Raw genomic sequence first — 23,453 nt, 5'->3', positions numbered from 1 at the left:
AAAAAAAAAAAAAAAAAAAAAGATTACACAAGCGACTGCTTTATCTTAGGACCAGAAACGTATTACGTATTTTAAAGGGCTGAGAAGAAGTACAGAAAGAAGGGGGTATTGAAAAGCAAGTAGTACAAAGAGCAGGCAAAGACCAGGGGTGGAAATGGGGGTGCAGGTGCCAAGAGGAGTGGGGGAGGGCTATGCAGAACCAAAGGTAATCTAAAAATTACAGGTGGACAGCCAGGCGAGGTGGTGCGCGCCTTTAGTCCCAGCACTTGGGAGGCAGAGGCAGGTGGATTTCTGAGTTTGAGAAACTCAGATTTCTGGTCTACAGAGTGAGCTCCAGGACAGCCAGGGCTACATAGAGAAACCCTGTCTCGGGGGGAAAAAAATTACAGGCAGAAACATTCTGTAAGCGTTCCTTTTTTTTGTTGTTGTTTTTTTGTTTTTTGTTTTTTGGTTTTTTTCGAGACAGGGTTTCTCTATGTAGCCCTGGCTGTCCTGGAGCTCACTCTGTAGACCAGGTTAATCTCAAACGCAGAAATCTGCCTGCCTCTGCCTCCCAAGTGCTGGGACTAAAGGTGTGCACCACCACGCCCAGCTAAGCATTCCTTTTTAAATGTAGAGGAAAAAAAATGATGGAAGTACCTTGCATGGCTCGATACTGCTGGATGGAGTCACAGGTTATTGCACAAAAATCCCAAAGCCAGGCTAGAGGTATCTCCTTATTCGTCATAGGTCAGGGAGGCTTTGCCGATCTTGGTCGCCAACCAGAAATAGATGGTAAGACCAGATTGCTGAAGGCATTACACACTTCAATTATGGCATTGAGAAATCTGACTGGAGCTGACCTGAAAACGCCCCCTGTGTTGGCTAGAGGTCATAGGGCCAGAAGCTTCTGTGTGGATTACTGGAGGAAAAGCGATGTGAAGAGTCTTGTTCAAGCGTGAACCCCGTGAGCTACCATACCAACCTGCGGGATAAGATGTGGCTGCTCTGGGGTTAACCAAGCACTTCCTGCTTAGCTCAGAGGCCTGCTCCACAAGAAGGAATTCATGCCTGGAGCTGTAAACATAGCCAAACACTCATGGCTCCAAGGGTGAGAGGCCCTAATGTGTTTGGGGGCGCCTGGGAGTCCTGGGAACAGCCAAGCAGTGTCCTTGAATGAGGGTCAAGTTTACCACACCCCTCCCCCATGCCCTCTCTACTGACTAAACCTTCCTGAAGGCCTTGGGAAATGACAGAGACACCATCCTGGGGTTTTGTCCTTGCCAAAATGCTTACTCAGGACCTTGCTACATTTCCTGAGAAGCCCTCCGTTGCTTGACATATGGGAGGGGTGGTGGTTTCTACCAAGGGTCTCCCCGGTCCTTGGTTCTTTTGGACAGATGTTTGGCTGAGTCTGCTAACATTCAAAGCTATGTTCTTGAAGAAACCTCAATGCTTTGATCTGAGTCCTCCAACCCTCAGGGATGGGGGACATACCACTGTTACTTTGTTAACAGTGCACGAGTTATGGAACTGCCTTCTAAGCGTTTAGATTGGTTTTGCTCTTAGCCTTCTGCCACAGAAGTTTGCCTTTTGCCATGATTAATGCAGAAGGTCAGAGGCCAGTGCTAAGACTGACTGACTGTTGAGCGCTTAGCCTTAGTGTCTACCCGAGTCCCAGCTCCTACTCAGCACCACTGTCTTCCTTCTGCTCATGGGATGGATGACCACCGCAATCAGAAGTACAGTGGCCATGATTGCTTGCACAAGATGGGGCCCTGTCAACATTTTATCATGGATGGGGAGAGGCCTCAGGAGTATTGCTAAGCAGTGGTTGCTGTGATACGGGAAGTAATTTTTTCAGTGGTGTAGCCACTGGTAAGGTGTCCATGCTCTGAACTCAGTCCTCTTTGTTGATCAGGGTTCCTCTGTCTGGGCTCTGTTGGCATTTTGAGTAGAGTAACACTGTTGGGGACAGTTTTGTGCATTGCAGAATAATTAGTAGCCTTCATGATCGTTACCAGCTTGATGCCAGGAACACTCTATGGTTTCTCTCTCTCTCTCCCTCACTCCCTTTCCTCTCTCCTTTTTTTTTTTTTTTCTCTCTCTCTCACTCATTCTCTCTGAGATTTATCATGAAGGCATGCTGGATTTTGGCAAAGATTTTTCTGCAATCACTTGAGATGGCCATGTGGTTTCAGTCTTTAAATCCACTTATTTATTGACTTAATATATTGAACCATCCTGGCATCTCTTGAATAAAGTCAACTTGATCATGGTAGATAATTTTTTTTTTAAGATTTATTTATTTTATTTATATGAACACACTGTAGCTGTCTTCAGACACACCAGAAGAGGGCATCCGATCTCATTACAGATGGTTGTGAGCTACTATGTGGTTGCCAGGAAGTGAACTCAGGGCCTCTGGAAGAGCAGTCAGTGCTCTTAACCACTGAGCCATCTCCCCAGCCCCTAGATGATCTTGCTTTATAAATAGCTGTATTCAGATATGTTATTCAGGGGTTTTCAACTAGTCAAAATGCAGAGATTGGTTAACTGTGGGGTACCCAGTCCCAGTGGGTATATCTCCAACATTATACCTAAGGCTCAGAAAACATTGAGGGAGAGGGGAACAGAGAGACTGTAAAAGCCAGGGGACTGGTACCTGTGCTATCAGGAACGACCCATGACGTCACAACAATATGGCTGCCCAAATGAGATCGAACTATGGCAATCCTAATAGACATATTAACATGGAAGGGGGAACTCTCTTAAAAAGTCATGCATTTGAGAGGGTAAGGTGGGGCATGGGAGGGAGGATAGGTCCCCATTCACACAACAGTGAAAGACTAAATAGGTTCCACCTCAAGACTAAAGATGGTTGAGACTCCAAGGGAAAGTGCTTCATACATGCTGTTTTGGGGATAAGCATCTCTTTGTTGATGGGATGTCCTGTCACCCTGGGGACAAACTTAAAAATTAATCAGTGCCGGGCGTGGTGGCTCACGCCTTTAATCCCAGCACTCGGGAGGCAGAGGCAGGCGGATTTCTGAGTTCGAGGCCAGCCTGGTCTACAAAGTGAGCTTCAGGACAGCCAGGGCTACACAGAGAATCCCTGTCTCGAAAAAAAAAACAAAAATTAATCAGTGGCACAAGATGTATATATGAAACTGTTTAGTAACTTTTCACAGTATGCCACTATTTCTGTGGTGGGGAGAACCCAGAGCCTCACTCATACCAAGGCAAGTGCTCTACCAATGAACCACATTGCCAGATCTATCATGGTTCCATCATTTCTGCTTTAAAGTTACCCTCTTTAATTTTCATCAAACAAAATGATATTAAAGTTGCTTGGGGGGGGGTACTGATACAAATCTCATACTGTAGGCCTCTGACTCCTTATATGTTCAAAGACGATCTTGAACCTGTGGTTTCCCTGTCTCTGCTTCCACAGTTCTGAGATCACGGACTCAGAACTGGATGTTTAGTTCATGTCTTTTGTCCCAGGGCTTCTGCATGCTGGGCTACATTCCCAGCCCATGCACACTACCCACTTTTAGAGAAAGTTTACTTTTGAAGGAATTTGATCTGTGGTGGTTTGGATGGGAAACCTCCCCCACAGTCTTGGGGATCTGAACACTTGAGTCCCAGTTGGTATGATGTCTAGGGAGGCTTGGGGGTGGGGGTGAACGTTTGCTGGTGGAGGTAAGTCACTGGGGGCAAGCTTACACGTAAAAGTGAAGCTGCTTCCTTGAAGTTCTCCCTGTCTGCTTGGTGATTCTGATAGAGAATTCGAGCTCTCAGCCTTGCCTGATAGTCACCATTTCAGATCCTTGCTACCTTTATCTCCCCACATCATGGATTCTTATCTCTTTGAACCCCCCTCAACCAAAATAATCCCCCCCCACCTTGCTTAAGATATTTTTGGTCATGGCGGCATTTTCTCTGAACAACTGCAAAGTATCAATGTGTTTGTTTTAAAACAGCAAATGTATGGTCCGTGAGATGGCCCAGTGGGCAAAGGCGGCACTTGCTTGCCAAGCCTGAGCTAGATTCCTAGAACTCACATAGTGGAGGGAAATCAGCTCTTCTCACCCTATTGTCCTCTCACCTGTCCCGCGCGCACACGCGGAGGACCGGGGTGAGGCGGCAGTTTCTATTTTGCTAGAGTTTAGAACCCATATGCTTGCACTCAGTCCAGGGGTTTAACTACCAGCAGATATCCCTTTCTCACTCCGGTTTCTGCCCTTCTCGCTAAGCCCCAAACCTGGCTGAATTCTGTTCTCTGCTAGCAGACTCTCGCCTGGAAGCTCTACTTCCCTCCGTGAACTAGCAATTCGTGCTCCCCGAGCGCACAGCGCTTCTAGTCTCCTCTGGCCAGATGTTTCTTTTCCTAACGTCTTTTCCACCCACAACTACCTCGGGCGCTCTGGAATCAGACCTCTAGAGTCTCCAAAAGCCGCCTGGAAACGGGCTTCTGGCGGCCAGCTACGCAGAGTTACAGACGCTCCCGGCAGGTGTGAGCCAGAGTGCTGCTTTGTTGTTGTTTGGAAGTTTCCTACGTTTTAGGGTTTTAGTATGATCGCCTGCTCCGCACAGTGTAAAGGGGAGTCTCTCACATCCTCATATGTGCCGTGATTTCCACTCTTAGCCACGACTATGAGCAGGCGTTTTGAATAATGCAAATCCCAGAGGAAAGCAAAGGACAGACCTCGCAAGTGGCTCCCTTCAAACCTGGGCAATCCGAGTCGCGTCCTGCCTTTTTTCTTTTTCTTTCTTTCTTTCTTTTTTTTTTTTTTTTTCTGGCCTTAAAGCGGCGGGCTCAAAGTGCGTCCTTCAAAGTAAGTGGCGGGCCCCCCCCCAGCAAAAGGTCTTTCCCACTTTAAGAGCGCCGTGCGTGGCGGCAACTCGCCGCGCAGATGTAGTCTCGCGAGAGCTTGGGAAGTAGCAGCGATGGCGGCGGCTGGAGCGGGTCCTGGTCCAGGAGTCGGCGCCGGCCCTGGTCCCGGAGCCGCTGCGAGTGCCACAACGGCGGAGGACCGGGAGACAGAGCCGGTGGCCGCGGGGGCTGGCGAGGGGCCGTCAGCCGCCCCGGGAGCGGAGCCCAGCTCCGGAGAGGCCGAAAGTGGGTAAGGCAATCCACCCGCAGCCCCGGGGACGCGCGAGGGCCCGCCCCTCGTGGAAGCCCTCGGCTCGCGCCTCCCGGTGTCGCCCTCCGGATCCAGGTCCCGTGGCCAACGGCTCGGCCCGCCCGCCCTGTACCCTCCGCAACCTCGCTGGCTGCTTGTCGGCTCCTAGCCGCTCCTCGGCTCCCATCAGCACCGGTGTGAGCCAAGCGCGTTTCCCTCTCTCCCGTCCTCGCGCCCCGGGAAGACCTCGCTGATCCCTCTTGCAATGCTTGGTTCCGAAAGCACCGAGGACGGCAGCCTCCCGTCGTTACCCCAGTGCACTAGGAAGCCCTGGGCCGCGAACACATTTGTCTTGCTTGACAACCTCCCTCCTGATACTCAGGATTGTTCTTGTGGGCATCCCGTTCAGGACTTGCTTAGCTGAAAAAGACATACCCTCCCCTCCGTATTTGGACCATTGTGTTTTTCTGTTTAGGAAAAGCCATTTTGATGTTTGTCTTTTCATTATAGGGATGCAAACTTGGTTGATGTGAGTGGTCTGGAGACAGAATCTTCTAATGGAAAAGATACTTTGGTAAGTATTTCCTCTGAGGCCTTTGGAAGGCGAACTAGATTTGGTTTTAAGATGTTTAATCTAATTTTTTTTTAAAGTAGTCAGTCAGCCCATTTGATTCTCTTATTGCCCCGTGGCTCCAGGAAGGTACCGGAGACACTTCAGAAGTGATGGATACCCAGGCGGGCTCTGTGGATGAGGAGAATGGGCGGCAGTTGGGAGAAGTGGAGTTGCAGTGTGGGATATGTACAAAATGGTTCACCGCTGACACCTTTGGAATAGACACGTCGTGAGTACATTTCATGGCCTTCTAGACAGCATGATCCTGGAGAGATGGCTTAGCATTTAAGAGCACTAGTTACCCTTCCAGAGGTTTGGGCTTGATTCCCACTATTCACATGGCAGCTCAAGGAACCCCAGTTCTAGGGGTGGAAGGGAAAATTACATAATCATATTTCTTTTTTTTTTAAGATTTATTTATTTATTTTATGTATATGAGTACACTATAGCTGTACAAATGGTTGTGAGCCATCATGTGGTTTCTGGGAATTGAACTCAGGACCTCTGCCTGCTCTAGCCCTGCTTGCTCCAACTCCCCTCACAACAGCCCAAAGATTTATTATATGTAAGTACACTGTAGCTGTCTTCAGACACACCTGAAGAGGGTGTCAGATCTCACTACAGATGACTGTGAGCCACCATGTGGTTGCTGGGATTTGAACTCAGGACCTTTGGAAGAGCAGTCAGTGCTCTTAACTGCTGAGCCATCTCACCAGCCCCTTAATCATATTTCAATCTCAAGACAATTGAGAAGTATTTTTAAATATACCAAAAAAAAAAAAAAAGTCAGTAGGTAGTATTTTGTGGTCACTCTAACCCTGTTCAGTGACCAGGTGCTGACTGAAGAATTGTTTGCGTTCCTATGGCACGTTCTGAAGTATTGAGATGAGAGTTCTATTAGGTATGAGTGTGGGCATCGTTCTTGCTTTTGACCTTACAGTCTGATCGGGAAGGAGTCTGTGCAATGAGAAGAGATTATGTAATTAAGTTTGAGATAATATATTTTGTGTGTTCTGGGCTTGGTATTTACAGTGGGCAAGACCTGTTGTCATGAACATTTGAAGGTGTGGTGTTGATTCGTGGTGTACTTGCCTGCTATGTGCAAAGCCCTGGGTGGATCACTGTCACTGCAGAGAAGTGTTTTTAATTCCTCAAAAATGTTGAGGTGATCGGGGCTTTTCATGTCTAAAGTATACTTTGTTTCCTTTCTCATTGCTTATACTGTACCCCAGTTGGTATCTTATGTTTTTTCTCAGGAAAACAAAACAAACAAACAAACAAAACTTACATCTAAACATGTACCTGTTCTGGAGAATTAAAATCATATTATAATTCAGAGCAAAAGGTCTCCTCTTGTGTGGTGTAGGTGATTAGTAGGTAATAACGAGCATTTTGATGGATAACTATTAAGTAATGGCTCTCTAACTATATATATAGCCCTGGATGGCCTGAGGTGCCCTTTGTTGACCAAATTGGCCTTAAAATTGCAGGAATCCTCTGGCCTTTGAGCCAGTCTTTGTTCATTTTGAGGCCAGGCAGGGCTGCATAGTTGAACATCAGGTCAGCCAGAGCTGTGCCTTAAGTCTTTGTCTGGAAGGGGACAAATTATATTGAGTGGAGCTGGTTGTGCACACCTGTAATTCAGGTACTTAAGAGGCTGGAGCAGGAGGATCACAAGTTCCAGGTTATATGAACCATAGCTAATGCTAGATCAGGAGCCTATCTCAGAGAAAGCCAATGAGTGGGCTAGTGAGATAGTCAGCAGATAGACACTTCCTGAGTAAGCCCTGAGACCTGAGCTTGATCCCTTGAACCATATGAAGATGGAAGAAGAGAACTGAGTCACAGGGTTGGCCTCCACGTCCTTCGGAGCTGTGCACCCTGGTACATGTACACCCTGGGTCATGTGCCCAAACATGTATCATGGGTACACATGCTACTACTACTAATAAACGTTTTAAAGGAAGGCAAAAATGTGTTGAGTGGTTCACTAATGTGTGTAATCTGGCCCATCCACAGGTCATGTCTGCCTTTTATGACCAACTACAGCTTCCATTGCAATGTGTGCCACCACAGTGGGAATACCTACTTTCTCCGGAAGCAAGCAAGTAAGAACAGTATTTTAAAAAGATGGCTGTCCTTTGGAAAACAGGAGAGATCTGGGTTAGCACACTTCGGATACCTTTGCCTAAGAGCTGGTTGGAATTAGTTTGATATTTAGCTCTAAATAATTGCACTTACCCATTACAAATCAAATTATTACTTCACTCTTAGCTGACTTGGTTTCTCTATCTGGTGATAGCATAAAATACTCTGACAAAAACAACTTAAAGGAAGGTTTGCAGCTCCAGGTTACACTCCATCACGGCTCCACAGTGTGCACATCACAGTTCAGCTCACACTCCATCACGGCTCCACAGTGTGCACATCACAGTTCAGCTCACACTCCATCACAGCTCCACAGTGTGCACATCACAGTTCAGGTTACACTCCATCACGGCTCCGTAGTGTGCTCATCACAGCAGCAGGCATCCAAGGGAGGGAGCTGGCCACACTGACCTCAGACTTAGAGTACAGAACTGGATGTTTAAGCTCTGCTTGCTTTTTTCTACTTATATAGTTCAGGATACCCTGTCCAAGAAATAGTATTGCCAATGGTGGGTAGGCTTTCTGAACTCCACATAATCACAATAATTTCCCATAGACAGCACACAGAACAACCTGATATAGATATTCCCTTACTGAGACTCTTGTTAGGTGGTTTTAGATTGTGTCAAATTGAAACTAACCATCACACCTATTATATTGAATATACTCTTGTTGGTAGAAGTCGAGATTTAACAAATACATCTTTTACTTTTTTTGATAGATTTAAAAGAAATGTGCCTTAGTGCCTTGGCGAATTTGACGTGGCAGTCTCGAACACAGGATGAACATCCAAAAACCATGTTCTCCAAAGATAAGGTAGAGTTGGAATTAATGTCACTGCAGTATGCTGAAGAATCGAATCCAGTAGAACTTCTAGCTGTCCTCTTTAGCAAGTACATTCTCAGTTTTATGAGTAAATCGTGTAGTAGTCATCTTTCTTTTTTCCATATGTAGAAATTATAATTTACCAGTTATCTAGTAGATGCCATTTGGCTTAGCTTTTAGTATTATCAGTCCTTAAACACAAATTGGTTGGCTTTGTTTGTTTGTTTGTTTGTTTTTTCCTTTCCCTGAGACAGGGTTTTCTCTGTGTAGCCCTGGCTGACCTGGAACTCACTCTGTAGACCAGGCTGGCCTTGAACTCAGAAATTCACCTGCCTCTGCCTTCCAAGTGCTGGGATTAAAGGTGTGCGCCACCACCGCCCAGCTGGTTGGCTTTTGAAGCAAGCAAGTCATCGATCTCGTAGTCAGGTCCTGTGGAAACCAGTCTCTAGCCTTGGCTGGCCTGGAACCGGTGTCTTCAAGCTCATGATGTGCTTTAGCCTTTCTGTTTCACCTTGTTTGAGAAGCCAAAGCCTCTGTCCCTGATTCTCTGTAAGGTCACATGGGACGTGTCCTTATCCTATAGGCATGACTGTCTCAGCCTTCCCTGGAAAGAGCATGAAGATGCCTGGCTGCCTGGTTTCTGACCTCATCCTTATCCCTGTGGGGAAAAAATGCTAACTGGCCAGATGAGGGCCATCATGGGCAGTAGGACGGAGACTGAAGGCAGGGATGGAAAGGACGGGAGCCACCACGACCCACACGACCCACTGCTGTAGGGGAGTTGTTAATCATTACTTAGAGCGTACACTCCGAGGGAGAGGTATGCTGTAAAACACCATTGTATCGCAAGTCAGCAGGCTCATAAGCTCGGGCTTTCCACGGCTTTTGCTTTTCTCCTGTGTGTGAGTTAGTCTCACGTAGCTTTCAATTGTCTCACATTTAACCAGGATAGCTTTGTCACCTTGATAATGAAAACCTTTTGACATGTCCCCATGAGTTTTCTGTACATTTTCCCAATTCAGCTCCTGCACGGTAAATGCTTCGTTTCCATAGAGTAAACTGTGCTGTAGTGGGCTTTGGAAGATGATGTAAAATGGTGCTGACATGATGCCAGCAGACCAAGGTCAGACACTGTTTCAGTCAGATTAGCAAGAACTGGCAAGCAGGGGCCACCATCAAAGTAGCTGAAGGGAGCCTGGCAGAGGTGAAGTGCCTGGAAACCTTACATTCATGTGTTCTGGTTATAGAGATTGTAAGAAAAGACACAGAGTGACTTAAGCGTGTCTAGTTGATGGTTCTGAGTGATCAGCAATTCTAAATAGTAAGAGCAAAATAGAACTGGACAGAGTAAACTTACCAGGCCCAGAGCTCCATCTCACAAAGAAGAGTGACATTTCTGTAGGTTGTCCAGAAGAAAGTGTTCTCAGGACACCGAAACAAAAGCTCAGAAGTCACTTTCCACTTAACAGCCACGGAAGGGAGTATAACTTCTGCGGGTTATAAGTGCTGAATTGCTAAATCTATAGACACTCACTTGAAATCTCCATAATCTGCATATTTGGTTGGTGGGTTGGTTGGTTGAGACAGATTTTTTTACTCTATTGCCCTGGCCTGGAACTCCTAGCCACCCTCCTGCCTTAGCCTCCCAAGTGCTGAAACTGTTAAGCCTGCGCCACCCTGCATGCCATATGTTATTTTGAACAATTGAATATTCCTTCAGTACCTAAAAGCTACAGCCAGAGTTTTATTTTAGATTGTAATGAAATTTTTGAAAAGTGTGTGTGTGTGTGTAAAACTTTGAAAACAACTATAATTCTTAATATATTTTATTTCTTAAAAATAGGATATTATACCATTTATTGATAAATACTGGGAATGTATGACAACCAGACAGAGACCTGGAAAAATGACTTGGCCCAATAACATTGTCAAAACAATGGTAAGTAAATTAAAACTGAATAGATAAGATCAGTTTGAAAAAGCCAGTATTGTTTCTAATCGATAAATTCTCTTTAGTTTGAAATAATAGGATGGCTGAGACTATGCAAGCAATTTGATATTAATCATTGAATGAATGTGATTATGGCCATTGTTTTAAATTTTTTATACAAATTCAGTTAGTTACTGTCTTATGTGAATATAATTCTCTAAGACTGCTTTTATATGCTGAAACCCTTGTCTTTTTTTTTTTTTAAGGTTTATTTATTTATTATATGTAAGTACACTGTAGCTGTCCTCAGATACTCCAGAAGAGGGCATCAGATTTTGTTACGGATGGTTGTGAGCCACCATGTGGTTGCTGGGATTTGAACTCGGGACCTTTGGAAGAGCAGTTGGCGCTCTTAACCACTGAGCCATCTCACCAGCCCCCCCCCCTTTTTTTTTTAAGATTTGTTTATTTTATATGTATATGCTTGAGTGTGTGTATATGTACCTATAGAGACCAGAAAGGGGCATCGGATCCCCTGGAATTGGAGTTAGATGGCTTTGAGTCCCCTGATATTGATACTGGGAACTAAACCTGGATGCTCTGGAGAGCAGCAGGTGCTCTTAAGCACTGAGCCATCCCTCTGGTCCAGCCATCTCTGTCCACCACACTTGTGCAGATTTAATTTTAAATGAAATTTGGATACATTTTTAAATTTTTTCATTAGATAAGAAAAGTCTTGTTCTGAACATTGACTTTAGAAGTCTGCTTAACCTAGGCAAGAGGAGGGGGGGGGCACTGGCCCTCACTGTCCTGTTGGTTATTTTTAGGTCTCTTGTAGCCCAGGCATTGAACTCAGTGTGTAGCCAAGGGTGACTGACCCCGGCCTTCTCCTGCAGAGTGCCAGTACAGTTGTAACTTGTGTAACTCACGGTCTCTCTTCCTGCCTCTGCGTTCCTCGTGCTGGCCTTCTGTGTGGAGCCACCATGCTTGGTGGTGTTGTGGTGCTAGGGCTCACGCTGAGGTCTTGATGCCTCCCAGCCTGACTGGGCTCTGAGTGCTCTCTCTTGACTTGTTATGGTCTGCACGGATTTTCTGAGGGGTTTGGAGAGTACAGTAAGAATTGATCTTGGCAGTTGGTGAGTGAGTACCTCCACACTTCTGAGTAAAATGTTCATCACTGCTAAGATACCGCTTCCTTTTAGAGTAAGGAGAGAGATGTGTTCTTGGTAAAGGAACACCCTGACCCAGGAAGCAAAGACCCAGAAGAAGATTATCCCAAGTTTGGACTTTTGGATCAGGTACATTAATCTTCCTTCTCTGTCTCTCTCTCTCTCCTATATGAGGTCTGTGCATTATGTTTGTGTAGTGGCTGTAGAGGCCAGACGAGGGAGTGGAGCAGAGCACCAGAAACCTGAGTTACAGACAATTGTGGGTGCTGGGGACTCCAATTTGGGACCACTGGGAGAGCAGCAGATGCTCTTAGCCACTGAGCCATCTCTCCAGCCCCATAGTCTTTTTTTAATCAGAAGCCATGTAGGGGCAGTGAAGCATGTGGCCAGAGATGTGGCCGAGTTGATAGCAGTCCTTGCCCGGGAGTCCTGGTTTATTCATGGTAATGCACTGAGGAGGTGCAAACAAGGAAGAGCACGAGTTAGAGGCCAGCCTGGGCTACCTGAGGCCTTGACTCAAACAAAAAGTGTTCAAGCCTTGAAATATGAGTTCATATCCCCAGCTCCGCGGTTCCCAGGAGTTAGTGGTGATCTCTTTGTCACAGGATCTCACTGTAGCCCAGGTTAGCTTAAACTCATGACCATTCTTCCTGCCTTGGCTCTCTCCTTGCTGGGGTTACGTGTGTGAGGCGCAGTGCCTGGCTCAGGAACCGGTTTTGATTCTGGTTGTTCCTCCGTGTTAGGGCTTACTTTTTTAAGTTTTTTTCTAATCTTTCTGTTATCTGAAATTTTGCTTCTAAAAGCATTCTTTAGTGTGAAGAAATTTTGGGGGAATCTGTTGTTAGAACCTTATGGGAAAAAGAAATTTCCATTTTTTGTTGCAAAGGACACATTGGCAACAAGAAGGTTTGCCTTAAAGTGTCTGACTTGCTGCCTTTTTTGAGATGAGATCTGTCAGTGCAGCACAAGCTCAAGACCTCTGCCCTCAGCCACCTTCGCAGTCGCTGAGGTGGGAGCTCACTGCTACCCATGCAGATTGAAGAGCTGCAGTGCCTCTCGGTGGTCACTGTTGTAGCATGGACAGTGAAGATTCAGGTTGCTGTCTCATACAGTGGGACAGCTCAGCTGTGAGAGCAGAGTGAGGGGACTTCAGCGTCCTGGCCTGCTGTGCAGCTCCCGCCTACCGGTTGATTGGTCAGTTCCCTCCTGGAACCATTCTGACCCTGACTCATGGCACATGCTCCTTGGTGAGTTGCTGAAGCATCCAAGTTGAGGACCTTGCAGCTTGCTGTTTAGGACATGACTTTGATTTTCTGTGCTCTAATTTTGTCCATTTTTGGAGCAGTTGCCAGATTAATTTGCTCATGTGGCCTTTTTTTTACTAGGATATTTCTTCTTCTAGGATCTTAGTAATATTGGTCCTGCTTATGACAACCAGAAACAAAGCAGTGCTGTGTCTGCTAGTGGGAACCTAAATGGTATGTGTTTAAGTATCTTGTCAGAAGCTTTGTGAATAATGAAAGCCTTGCCTGCAATGAGGTGCTCTGTAGGAGGAGCCAAACCTGGGTAATTAACTAAAGTGTTTTTAAATTGACATGCATACTGTAGCAGCTCACTAAACACTTGGGAAATGATAATGGAAGAGAGCTTTTGCCACCTTACAGCAGTTTGGTCTTATTACACATTATAATTTTAAACACTAGTATATTATACATTAGTTTTACACACTAATGGGATGTACTGTGAATTTCTAATTATGCATACATCAAATATTAATAATGTCCATCCACCCAAATTCCATTAGGACTGAAGCGAGGCAGATTTCATGTAAGACACTGTAGTATACTTTAAAGGTTAGACTTCCTGCACTTTTGTTAGATTCCACATCTGTATGATAACAAACTCCTAATGTGGGAAATTCATTTGATCTCCACTCTTTTCCATAGCCCAACAGTTGCTTGACATGTTGCCTTTGTCCATCTAATTTTTTTTCTTGCCCTGATTATTTCAGCATACTCATCTGTCAGCATTTCTGTATGGATCCCTCACTATGGCTTCCCCCAACCCCCGCCTCCCTTTTTTGGTAATCCAGCTAACTAATAGAGGGAATTCTCTTTGTGCTAATGTAATAAAAACTAGGGGCCCAGGCAGTAGCTTGGTGGGTATCCATCCCACACATGGCAACATTCACTAGCTTGTCTTTAGATTTGGAGCATCTTAGCTATATAGTCCAGTCCACAGTTAACTTTGTAAGGTGTGTTGGAAATGCGAGTGTATTGTTTCTGTTCTTACACCATGCTTTCCCTTTGGACTGTTGATATCTGACAATACATAGTGCCACTTCTGTTCTTACAGGTGGAGCCACTTTGGGAGGTGAATTCCTCTCTGTCTTCTTTCAGCCCCAGACTTAAGTATCTTGTGGTTTGAAGTGCTTTTTGCTGAGCTTTGGTAGAAGCTAAACTCCATAATTTTAAAGCATTGTGAAAGTGGTGTGGCGGCAGTTACTATGAAGCTGTAGTTCCAGTTTAATGGTGGGAATAAAAGCTTGGTGTTGTCATATTCTGCCTAACATGGCCAGCCAGCAGTCCCTTCAGTGTTGCTTACTCTGTTCAGCAACACCAAATGGCATAGAGGATTTGGCAGGCTTTCGATTGATAATCCTGGCATCACAACTGCTTACATTGACCTTTCATGAGCTGTATGAATAGTGGCCTGGTTCATAAAAGGACATTGTGCATCAATCTGGTACTGTGTGTGCAGAATATGACCTGCTCTCCATGTCCTCATTCTTTTTATTACAGCAGAGCTGCTGATAATTTCCAAGCTTGTCCCAAATTTACACATAGTACTCTATGCAGTTGTTTACATAAAGGTGTTTTCCTGCAGTTCAGGGACCATTTTCTGGAATAAGAAAAACAAACTGAGAGGAATAGTAGAAATGAAAAAAAGTTTACAAATACTTACTTCAAAACACATAAGGCAGTGCTCCTGGTGACCTGAATATGTGCAAGTGTTGTAATAGAAAATACATGAATTGTATTATTTGCCCTTAAATCCACAAATCAGGTTAATGTAACCCACTAAATTCATTGGCACAGTTTTAAGTATATTGATATGGAACTAAAAATTGCTTACTAAATTTAAAGCTTCTGTTATTTTATGTATAACCACGATAAATTTACAAACACTGGAGAGAAACACCTTTTTAGTATTTTTGTTTTTGTTTTCTATGTATGTCTTGTTGGATATTCAAGTGCTTTGTGTAGATAATGCCTTTATATGTTTATGAAATACATTATGCAGTGGAAGCAAGTGGACATGGACCTTCAGTAAGGATGTTTTTATTGATGTTTGTATTAAGTGGTGAATAAGCACAGTCCATGCAGTGTTTTCATTCTTTAGCTGTGGGTGCTTGGAATTTGGGTACAGATGCATTTGTGTCACAACCCCATAAAGTACCATTGGTTACAGTCCATTAAGAAAGGGCTGGAAAGACGACTTACCTAGCAAAGGCATTGCTGCAGCCTGGCAACTTCAGTTAGTCCTTGGGACCCATGTAAAGTACAGGAGGGACTCTACAGAGTTAGCCTCTGGCCGGCCTCCACATACACATTAGTTAACTGATAGACTGATTGCTTTTCTATTTATTTGTCTGTTTATTCAAGGAAGAAAGGACGGAAGTGTAACTCAGACCTCAGGTGTACTCGATTCATATGACCTTACTGTCTGAATGTTGGCTGTGAAATACAGCTTTTCCTTTCAAAACCAGGCCAAAATCCATCCAGCCTAGGTCAAGAGGAAAACCCTCTGTGATGTTACACAAATGCACATTGGGAATGGTGATCCCCATGGACTCTGAGTGCCCTTCTGCCTCCATAGTGGCTCTGTGAAAATGATCTGCCTTCTCTTCAAAGGGGGGATCGCAGCCGGAAGCAGTGGGAAAGGAAGAGGAGCCAAGCGTAAGCAGCAAGATGGAGGGACAACAGGGACCACCAAAAAGGCCAGAAGGTGTGATTTCCCCCGCTCGCCCCAATTAGTCCCTGGGTCTGCCGTGGGCAGAGTCCCCTGACAGGGAAGTCTCATGTCCTTAGGTTATGTTGGCTTGTTGGGGAGTCCTGAGCCTCTGGGAAGACGAACTTCAAGTGAACTTATTACTATAAAATAGATCCTTGCTCTGGGAATATAGCTCAGTGGTAGAGGGCTTGTTTGACTTGGTGAGGCCCCAGGTTGAATCCCCAGTGTTGAAACAGCAAACAATAACAGTATTTTCTGTTCTGAGCACTAAAATTCCCTTTTGAGATCTGAGGACAAGGAAATAAAGCTTACTAAATGTTAGCTCCTTAACATCCTGCCTCTCCTTTCTCATGTCTGTCTTTCCCTTTGTCCAAAGCTGGGGTGATGAAATCCAGGTCACTTCTGATTTAGACTGGCAACTGAGAGTAAATCTCCTGCCTCCAGGTTTCTGTCCCCTGGTTTATATACTAAATGAAGTACAGAGAGCTGGAAATGTGTATGGCTCAGTTTCTATACTGAATGGGCTGAGCAAGCCTGGAGATGTGTATAGATCAGTTGGTAGAATTCTTCCTAACATATGCAGATCCCTGGGTTTGATCCCCAGAATTGGCTAAACAAGGGATGCTGGCATAGGCCTGTAAGCCTTATACTGGAAGGTAGCAGTAGGAGGGTCAGAGTTTCCAGGTCATCCTTGGATGCATAATGGATTTGGCTCCCAGCACCTACGTAGTGGCCCACAACCACCTGTAATTACATTTCCAGGGGAATCTGATGTCCTCCTGCATCCAGGGACACCAGGCACATGTGTGGTGCATAAATAAATACTCATGTTGGCCAAACGTATACGTAAAGTAAAAACAAGTCTTGAAGAAATGAAATAAATGTGCTAAAAGAAAGCAGGCACATTGGCTCTGTTTCTCCTGTTCCTTACTGTGACTGCTCAGTTTGAACGACAGTACACATGTGAGGATTCCCCAGGAGTAGGGTGTCAGTCCCTACACACTAACTATAGGTAATGTAGCCGAGTCTTTGCAGGGCTCAGGTCATTTATTGAAGTTAAATGCAGCTTTTGTTGTAAAGTTGCGTGTGTTCTACCAGAAACAACAGACCAGAGCTTTTGTACAGGACAGAGCACAGGTAACTGGAGGGGAGGGAGGGCTCCGTGGCTTCATTTTGTCTCTCTCTTTTTTTCAGTGATCCTTTATTTTCTGCTCAGCGTCTCCCTCCTCATGGCTATCCTCTGGAACATCCATTTAACAAAGATGGCTATCGGTATATTCTCGCTGAGCCCGATCCTCATGCCCCCGACCCGGAGAAGCTTGAACTTGACTGCTGGGCGGGAAAACCTATTCCTGGAGACCTTTACAGAGCCTGCTTATATGAACGAGTCTTGTTAGCCCTACATGATCGAGGTGTGTAAGTTTTAATGATCATTTAGAAATTGGGCTGTGCTAGGTGGTGATGGCACACGCCTTTGATCCCAGCACTTGGGAGGCAGAGGCAGGTGGATTTCTGAGTTCGAGGTCAGCTTGGTCTATAGAGTGAGTTCCAGGACAGCCAGGGCTACACAGAGAAACCCTGTCTTGAACCTCCACCACCCCCCCCCCCCCCCCCCCCCCCAAAAAAAAAAGAAGAAGAAAGAAAGAAATTGTGCTGGGTAGTTTTTTGTTCTGGGAAGAGGGATTCCTCACTGAGAAAATGCCCCCATCAGACTGGCCTGTGGACAATCTGTAAGGCATTTTCTTGGTTGATAATTGAAGTGGGAGGGCTCAGCCCACTGGAGGTGATGCTATCCCTGGTCCTGGGCTATAAAAGAAAGCAACTTGAAACAGCATGGACAGCCAGCCAGGGCTTCTGCTTTAGTTTGTGTGCTGCCTTCCCTTGGTGACGGGCTGTGCTGTGGAAGTGTACTCTGAAGTAAACCCTTCTCCCCAAGCTGCTTTTGGTCATTATGCTTCTCGCAGCAATAGAAGTCGGTGCCAGGACTGTGAAGTCCTGCTGTCCCAGGCCTGATTGTGTTGGGCAAGTGTTCGGAACTTGGGGCTGGAAAAGCCATCAGAGTGCAGAGCTGAAGAGGTTGCTCTGTGGGAGCTTGGGTGGTAAAGCTGAGAGTGTGGACCATGGAGGCTTCAGAGGGAGCCCGAGAACCCCAATAAGACCTGGTATTTGGTATTTTGTATTAAGAATTTGTGGTTTCTGGTCAAGTGGGGCTGAAGAATTGACTGATAAAGAAGAGACCAGCAGCACTGAGGTAAACTCTTCTGGGAAGTATTTCCTTAGGTCCAGCACACACAACTTTGTCCAGAGTGGGCCATGGCTGCTTTTCAAGCTGTCAACCAAGCTTGGTGATGTGTGGGGAGAATCTTCACACTTCCTGGTCTCGGCAGCATTGGAGCTGCAGTAGTGAAGGGGTCACAGAACAGCTGAGGCTCAGCACTGTGGCATCTGGGAGAGGCTATTGATGAAGGTGCTATTCAGTCACAGGGGAAACCTCAGGACTGAGGGTCATAGAAGTACTGTTCCGTAAGGTTGGAGTTCCTGAGATGTGGCCGGGAAGCTGTCAGTGATGATGCAGCTTAGTTGTAGTGAAGGCTGCTGAGTTTGAGGAGTCATGCAGAGAAACCGAGGCTTGGCACCTGTGCCTGTGAGGCTGCTGGAGGAGATGCAGCTCAGCTTCTGTGGATGGTTCAGGATAGTGGAGGTGCCAGGACCATAGGAAAACTGCCCAGGACAGCAGCAGGTGTGCAGTGGAGCCTGCCTGATCCTGAGAGATGCCCTGGGTGCTCTAAGTGACAGAATCAGAGTCCTGCAACTGCCAGGCCCTTTGGAGTCCCAGACATTGGACACTTACACTTGGTACTTGTCACAGCAATAGAAATCTAACTGGGTTACCCAAAATTCCTTTGTAATAACCTGTTCTCAAGAGCTTGTCTTCTCCCACAAGACCTGCATTAAACTTCGTTCAGGGTAATGTCCCATGACTAATTAGTCTCACCAAGTACAACTGTAAAATTTGCACCATCTCAGTACAACCACACAGAAACTGAGCTTGCCACGCATAAACTCTGTGGGAGAGAAGCTCAACCACAGCAAGTATGCTCACATAGTGGGGTGGGTCTCCGTGTCTCCAGAGTGCCTCGTAGCAAAGATGAGGACGTTTCTAACAGTGGAAAACAACGAAAACAGGAGCATTTGACTGACTAGATAACTGTGGATAATTATCTGTAGTATATTTACTTGCCTGTTAATACCCATTTAAGATAATTTCAGAAAGTACAGTATTGTTGGCCAGGAATTCTTATAGTGCCAGAATGTAAGAAAGTATTTTGTTTGTTTTTAGTGGGGTGAGGGTTGTAGCTCAGTAGTATAGAACTTACAGAATGTACATGAGGCCTTGAGTTCATTCCCCAGCACCAGTCGGGGGCTTGTCAGTAAGATACAGCTACTGTGAGGAGCCAGTAGATCATAGCATTGGTTAGCAGCCGTTGGTTGTTTCCCCCTGCTTCCCTCTGTGTGATATTCAACAAGGTTCATTTCCTGATGGGTTCTACTGTTTTGCGTCCTCCCATCTGTGTGTGTGTGTGTGCCATGGGTACATGTGGAGGTGAGAGGATGTTGTGGAATCAGTCTTCTGCTGTACTTGAGTAGGCTCCAGGGATGGAATGCAGGCCAGCAGGCTTGTGCAGCAAGTACCTTTTCCCTCACTGAACCATCGCATTGACCTAATTACTATAAGTTTTGATAAAAATTTGTACTTAGTGTCACTGCTTCTTCATGGCTACATCCCATTCTCATTCTCTTAATTTTTTCCACCCATTCCCTCCTTGCTAGTTTTTTTCTCTTTCTTTTCCTGTTTTATCGTCTTTCCTCTTTTTTTTTTTGGAGTGTGGGGGTTGGGGAGGGGAGGGTCTCACTATCTAATGTAGGCTGACTTCAAACTCACAACAGTAATCCGACTTCAGTTTTCCAAGTGCTGGGCTTGCCTACAGATGCGCTCCGTCACGCCTGGATACTGGATTTGTCTTCACAGATTCATGTATTCTGTTTCTTTTATACAGAAAGGACAGCATCTTGTAATCTTTGCATTTTGCTCTGTATACTGGTTCATACCAGTTGAAACACTAGTACTCTTTTGTTGTTTTGGGTTTTTTTGTTTTTCAGAACAGGGTTTTTCTGTGTAGCCCCAGCTATCCTGGAACTCATGGACCAGGCTGGCTTCAAACTCAAGAGATTCTCTTGGCCCCTGCGTACTCAGTGCTAGGATTAAATCCCACCACCTACAATTCTTATTTTAAGTTGGGTGTGTAGGTATACCTGTGAGAATATGCCACAAGTGTGTAGATGTTCACCGAGGTCAGAAGATGACTTCGGATCCCCTGAAGCTGGAGTTAGAGCAGTTATGAACTGCCTGAAGTAGGTGTTGGGAATTAAACTCACAGCCTTTGGAAGAATGCTCTTAACTACTGAGCCATTTCTTCTGCTTTGGTTTTCCTTTTTATTAGCTTCACCAAGTACTCCAAAATAATCCTAGAGCAATCGATTTGAGAAAGCTGCCACTTGTATGGCAGCTGGTTGTCATCCTCTCTGAAGTTGGTTGTTCACTTCAGCCTGATTGGTTGCTTTAAGCCCAGGAACCTTGCGTGTGCTCATCATACAGCCAGACACTGAGTCTTCAACACTGCCCGTTACTTAAGCGGGGCATGGTGGCACGGACATAGCATTCCAGCTCTCTGAATGCTGAGTCAGGAGTATTGCCACAAGCCTGAGGCCGGCCACATGATGCATACCAGGCTCTCCCAGAACTATGTTGCAAGATGCTCTCTAAAACAAAGCAATGTCACTCAGTCCCTCCCACACTCAAGGGGAGTGGATTGAGCTGTCTGTGGAAAGAGTTGGTTATCCTTTAAAGATCTTATATCTTTATAGAACCAGTCTATAGTCAGGAAATGGGATCTCCCGGCTGCCCGGCCCCAGCTCCTCCCTAGTGCTCCCATTGGATCCTCACAGCCTCCCTAAGGAGCTATGTCTGGTTTTGACTGTGTCGTTTAGACAGTAGCGTCCGCAGAAACTGATGGAAGGGACTCAACCACGCTGCTATAAACAATTGGCTTCATAATTGTTGCCTTTTGTCTTTTCTTTGTTATAATCGGTTTGTTTTTTTAATTTGTTTTGTGACAGCGTCTCACTATATCACTGGCTGTCCAGGACCTTCCAGAGATCCACTTGCCTCTGCCTCCAGAGTGTTGAGATCAAAGCTGTGCCCCCTATGCCAGCTCTTTTGAGGGCCCTTTGTGTATGTAGTACAAGGGACTCTGGTCTCTAAGTCCCTCAAATAACAACCATTGACCTTCAACTCTCTCCCCCTCCAGCTCCTCAGTTAAAGATCTCTGATGACCGGCTGACCGTGGTCGGAGAGAAGGGCTACTCCATGGTCCGGGCCTCTCATGGAGTACGCAAAGGGGCCTGGTACTTTGAAATCACTGTGGATGAGATGCCACCAGACACTGCTGCCAGGCTGGGCTGGTCCCAGCCCTTAGGTGAGCTGGGAGAGCTGTGTGGGCCTCACAGCAGGGGTAATGGGCTTGAGGTTTACCAGAGCATAGTCTTAAAAATTAAATTCCTGAAGTTGAAGCCAGTTTGGTATTCTTAAGAATACTGTGAGAGAGTGGGGAGGGTATGGGGGACTTTGGGATAGCATTGGAAATGTAATTGAGGAAAATACCTAATAAAAAATATTAAAAAAAAAAAAAGAATACTGTGAGAGATAGTTTGTAAGTAGCTTGCAAAATTGACCAAAAATATGTACAAAGAAAAGTAGAACTTTTTTTCTTTAACAAACCAGTTAAACTTCCAGCCCTCTGATTTTCACATCTCTTCATTGGGACAGGAAACCTCCAAGCTCCCTTAGGCTATGATAAGTTCAGCTATTCTTGGCGGAGCAAGAAGGGCACCAAGTTTCACCAGTCCATTGGCAAGCACTACTCGTCCGGCTACGGGCAAGGGGATGTCCTAGGGTTCTATATCAACCTCCCTGAAGATACAGAGACCGCCAAGTCACTGCCCGACACCTACAAAGATAAGGTAAGGGTGGCCACCGGCAGCCACTGTAGCCGCAGGCAGTGCCCAAGGTGTTGCTTGTCTTCTGTGTGGTGACCCTGCTGTGTGTGCTTTCCCTATCTTTTGATCTGAACATTTTCAGGCATAGCAACAAAATTAAAAGATTTTAAGGTTTTGTTCCTGAGTAGTCACCTAAATTCTACCATTAACATGTTATCAATTCATTCTTTTTTTAATATGTACTAGAGGGGCATTACATTCTTGTAATCTGTCCCAAAAAGTATTTTAGGAAATGTATCATTAGCCATTGTTCAACTTTGTTTGCGTGCGTGCGTGCGTGCGTGCGTGCGTGTGTGTGTGTGTGTGAATTTTTAAACGAAAAGATTTAAAGATATAATTTTAAGATTTGTCAGGTACAGAATTTTCCTCCACATTCAAAAAAAAAATTAGTGTTAGAATAATCCTGGGGCCTCCTGCATGCATGACTGGCACCCCGCACTGAGCCCCCCCCCCCTTACCTCTTTCCCTTTCTTTTTTTTTTCTTTTATGGTTGTTTTTACTCCTGTTAATTTGTTTTTATGTATAAGTGTTTTGTGTGCAGATAAACACACACACACACACACACACACACACACACACACACTCACCCTGTGTATGTCTGGTGCCCACTGTCATGCAAATACTGTGAATTAGATTGAGTCCTCTGCAAGGGGAACAGTTGTTCTTAACTGCTGAGCTATTTTAGGTGGTGGTGCAGGCCTTTAATCTCAGCAGTTAGGAAGCAGAGGCAGGCAGATCTCTGAGTTCTAGGTCAGCTTAGTCTATAGATCAAGTTCCAGGACAGCTAGGGCTTCACAGAGAAACCATGACTCAAAAACCAAAATAAAACAAAAAAAGATTAAAATTACTAATTTATCTTTTATGAGTGTTTTGCCTGCTTGTATGTATGTGGGCACCTGATGTCTAGAATCTAGAACAGGGGATCCCTAGAGCTGGACTTTTGGATCGTTGTGAGCCACCATGTTGGTGCCAGGTTCTCTGGAAGAACAGCCAGTACTGAGTTCTTTCTAGCCCCTCTATCCAGTTTTGTTTTGTTAAGGCTTATTTTATTTTTATTGTCAATTATTTAAAAATTTATTTATTTATGGATATTGGTGCTTTTGTCTGCATGTACATCTGCATACCAGAAGAGGGCATTGAATCCCATTATAGACAGTTGTGAGTTACCATGTGAATGCTATGCTAGGAATTGAACTTAAGACCTGGAAGAACAGTCAGTGCTTTTAACCACTGAGCCATCTCTCCAGCCAGCACCAACTCTCTATTCAGTTTAATGGTATCTTTTTTTTTTTTTTTTTTTTTTTTTTTTTTTTTTTGAGACAGGGTTTCTCTGTATATGAATAGCCTTGGCTGTCCTAGAACTCACTTTGTAGACCAGGCTGGCCTCGACCTCAGAAATCTGCCTGCCTCTGCCTTTCGAGTGCTGGGATTAAAGGCGTGCGCCACCCCGCCCGGCTCTAATGGTATCTTTTTAAAAGATGATTTTTTTCTTTTTATTTTTTTATTTTTTTTTCTTTTTTTTTTTTTTT

At 45.2% G+C, this 23,453-nt stretch overlaps 1 protein-coding gene across 4 annotated transcripts in view; it reads left to right on the top strand.

Annotated features, from left to right (window-relative positions):
* Positions 1–23,453, top strand: part of Ash2l (ASH2 like, histone lysine methyltransferase complex subunit) — a 33,019-nt gene that overhangs the window by 4,654 nt on the left and 4,912 nt on the right. The window contains exons 1-13 of one of the 4 annotated variants that reach the window (XM_029480804.1): positions 4,914–5,108; positions 5,619–5,682; positions 5,805–5,950; positions 7,741–7,829; positions 8,591–8,685; positions 10,538–10,633; positions 11,827–11,922; positions 13,196–13,271; positions 14,149–14,166; positions 15,708–15,801; positions 17,002–17,219; positions 21,177–21,344; positions 21,695–21,888. In XM_029480804.1, coding sequence (XP_029336664.1) covers positions 4,933–5,108; positions 5,619–5,682; positions 5,805–5,950; positions 7,741–7,829; positions 8,591–8,685; positions 10,538–10,633; positions 11,827–11,922; positions 13,196–13,271; positions 14,149–14,166; positions 15,708–15,801; positions 17,002–17,219; positions 21,177–21,344; positions 21,695–21,888 — 1,530 coding nt within the window. In that variant the 5' untranslated portion in view covers positions 4,914–4,932. Of the gene's footprint in view, positions 1–4,913; positions 5,109–5,184; positions 5,306–5,618; positions 5,683–5,804; positions 5,951–7,740; positions 7,830–8,590; positions 8,686–10,537; positions 10,634–11,826; positions 11,923–13,195; positions 13,272–14,148; positions 14,167–15,707; positions 15,802–17,001; positions 17,220–21,176; positions 21,345–21,694; positions 21,889–23,453 lie in introns of those variants that run through there. The other 3 variants (XM_029480805.1, XM_029480806.1, XM_021170011.2) reach the window with 3 other exon arrangements.

Source organism: Mus caroli, chromosome 8, assembly GCF_900094665.2.
Source record: "Mus caroli chromosome 8, CAROLI_EIJ_v1.1, whole genome shotgun sequence".
NCBI lineage: Eukaryota > Metazoa > Chordata > Mammalia > Rodentia > Muridae > Mus > Mus caroli.
The sequence above is the reverse complement of the archived record's forward strand: the minus strand, read 5'-3'. Positions and strand labels throughout refer to the sequence as shown.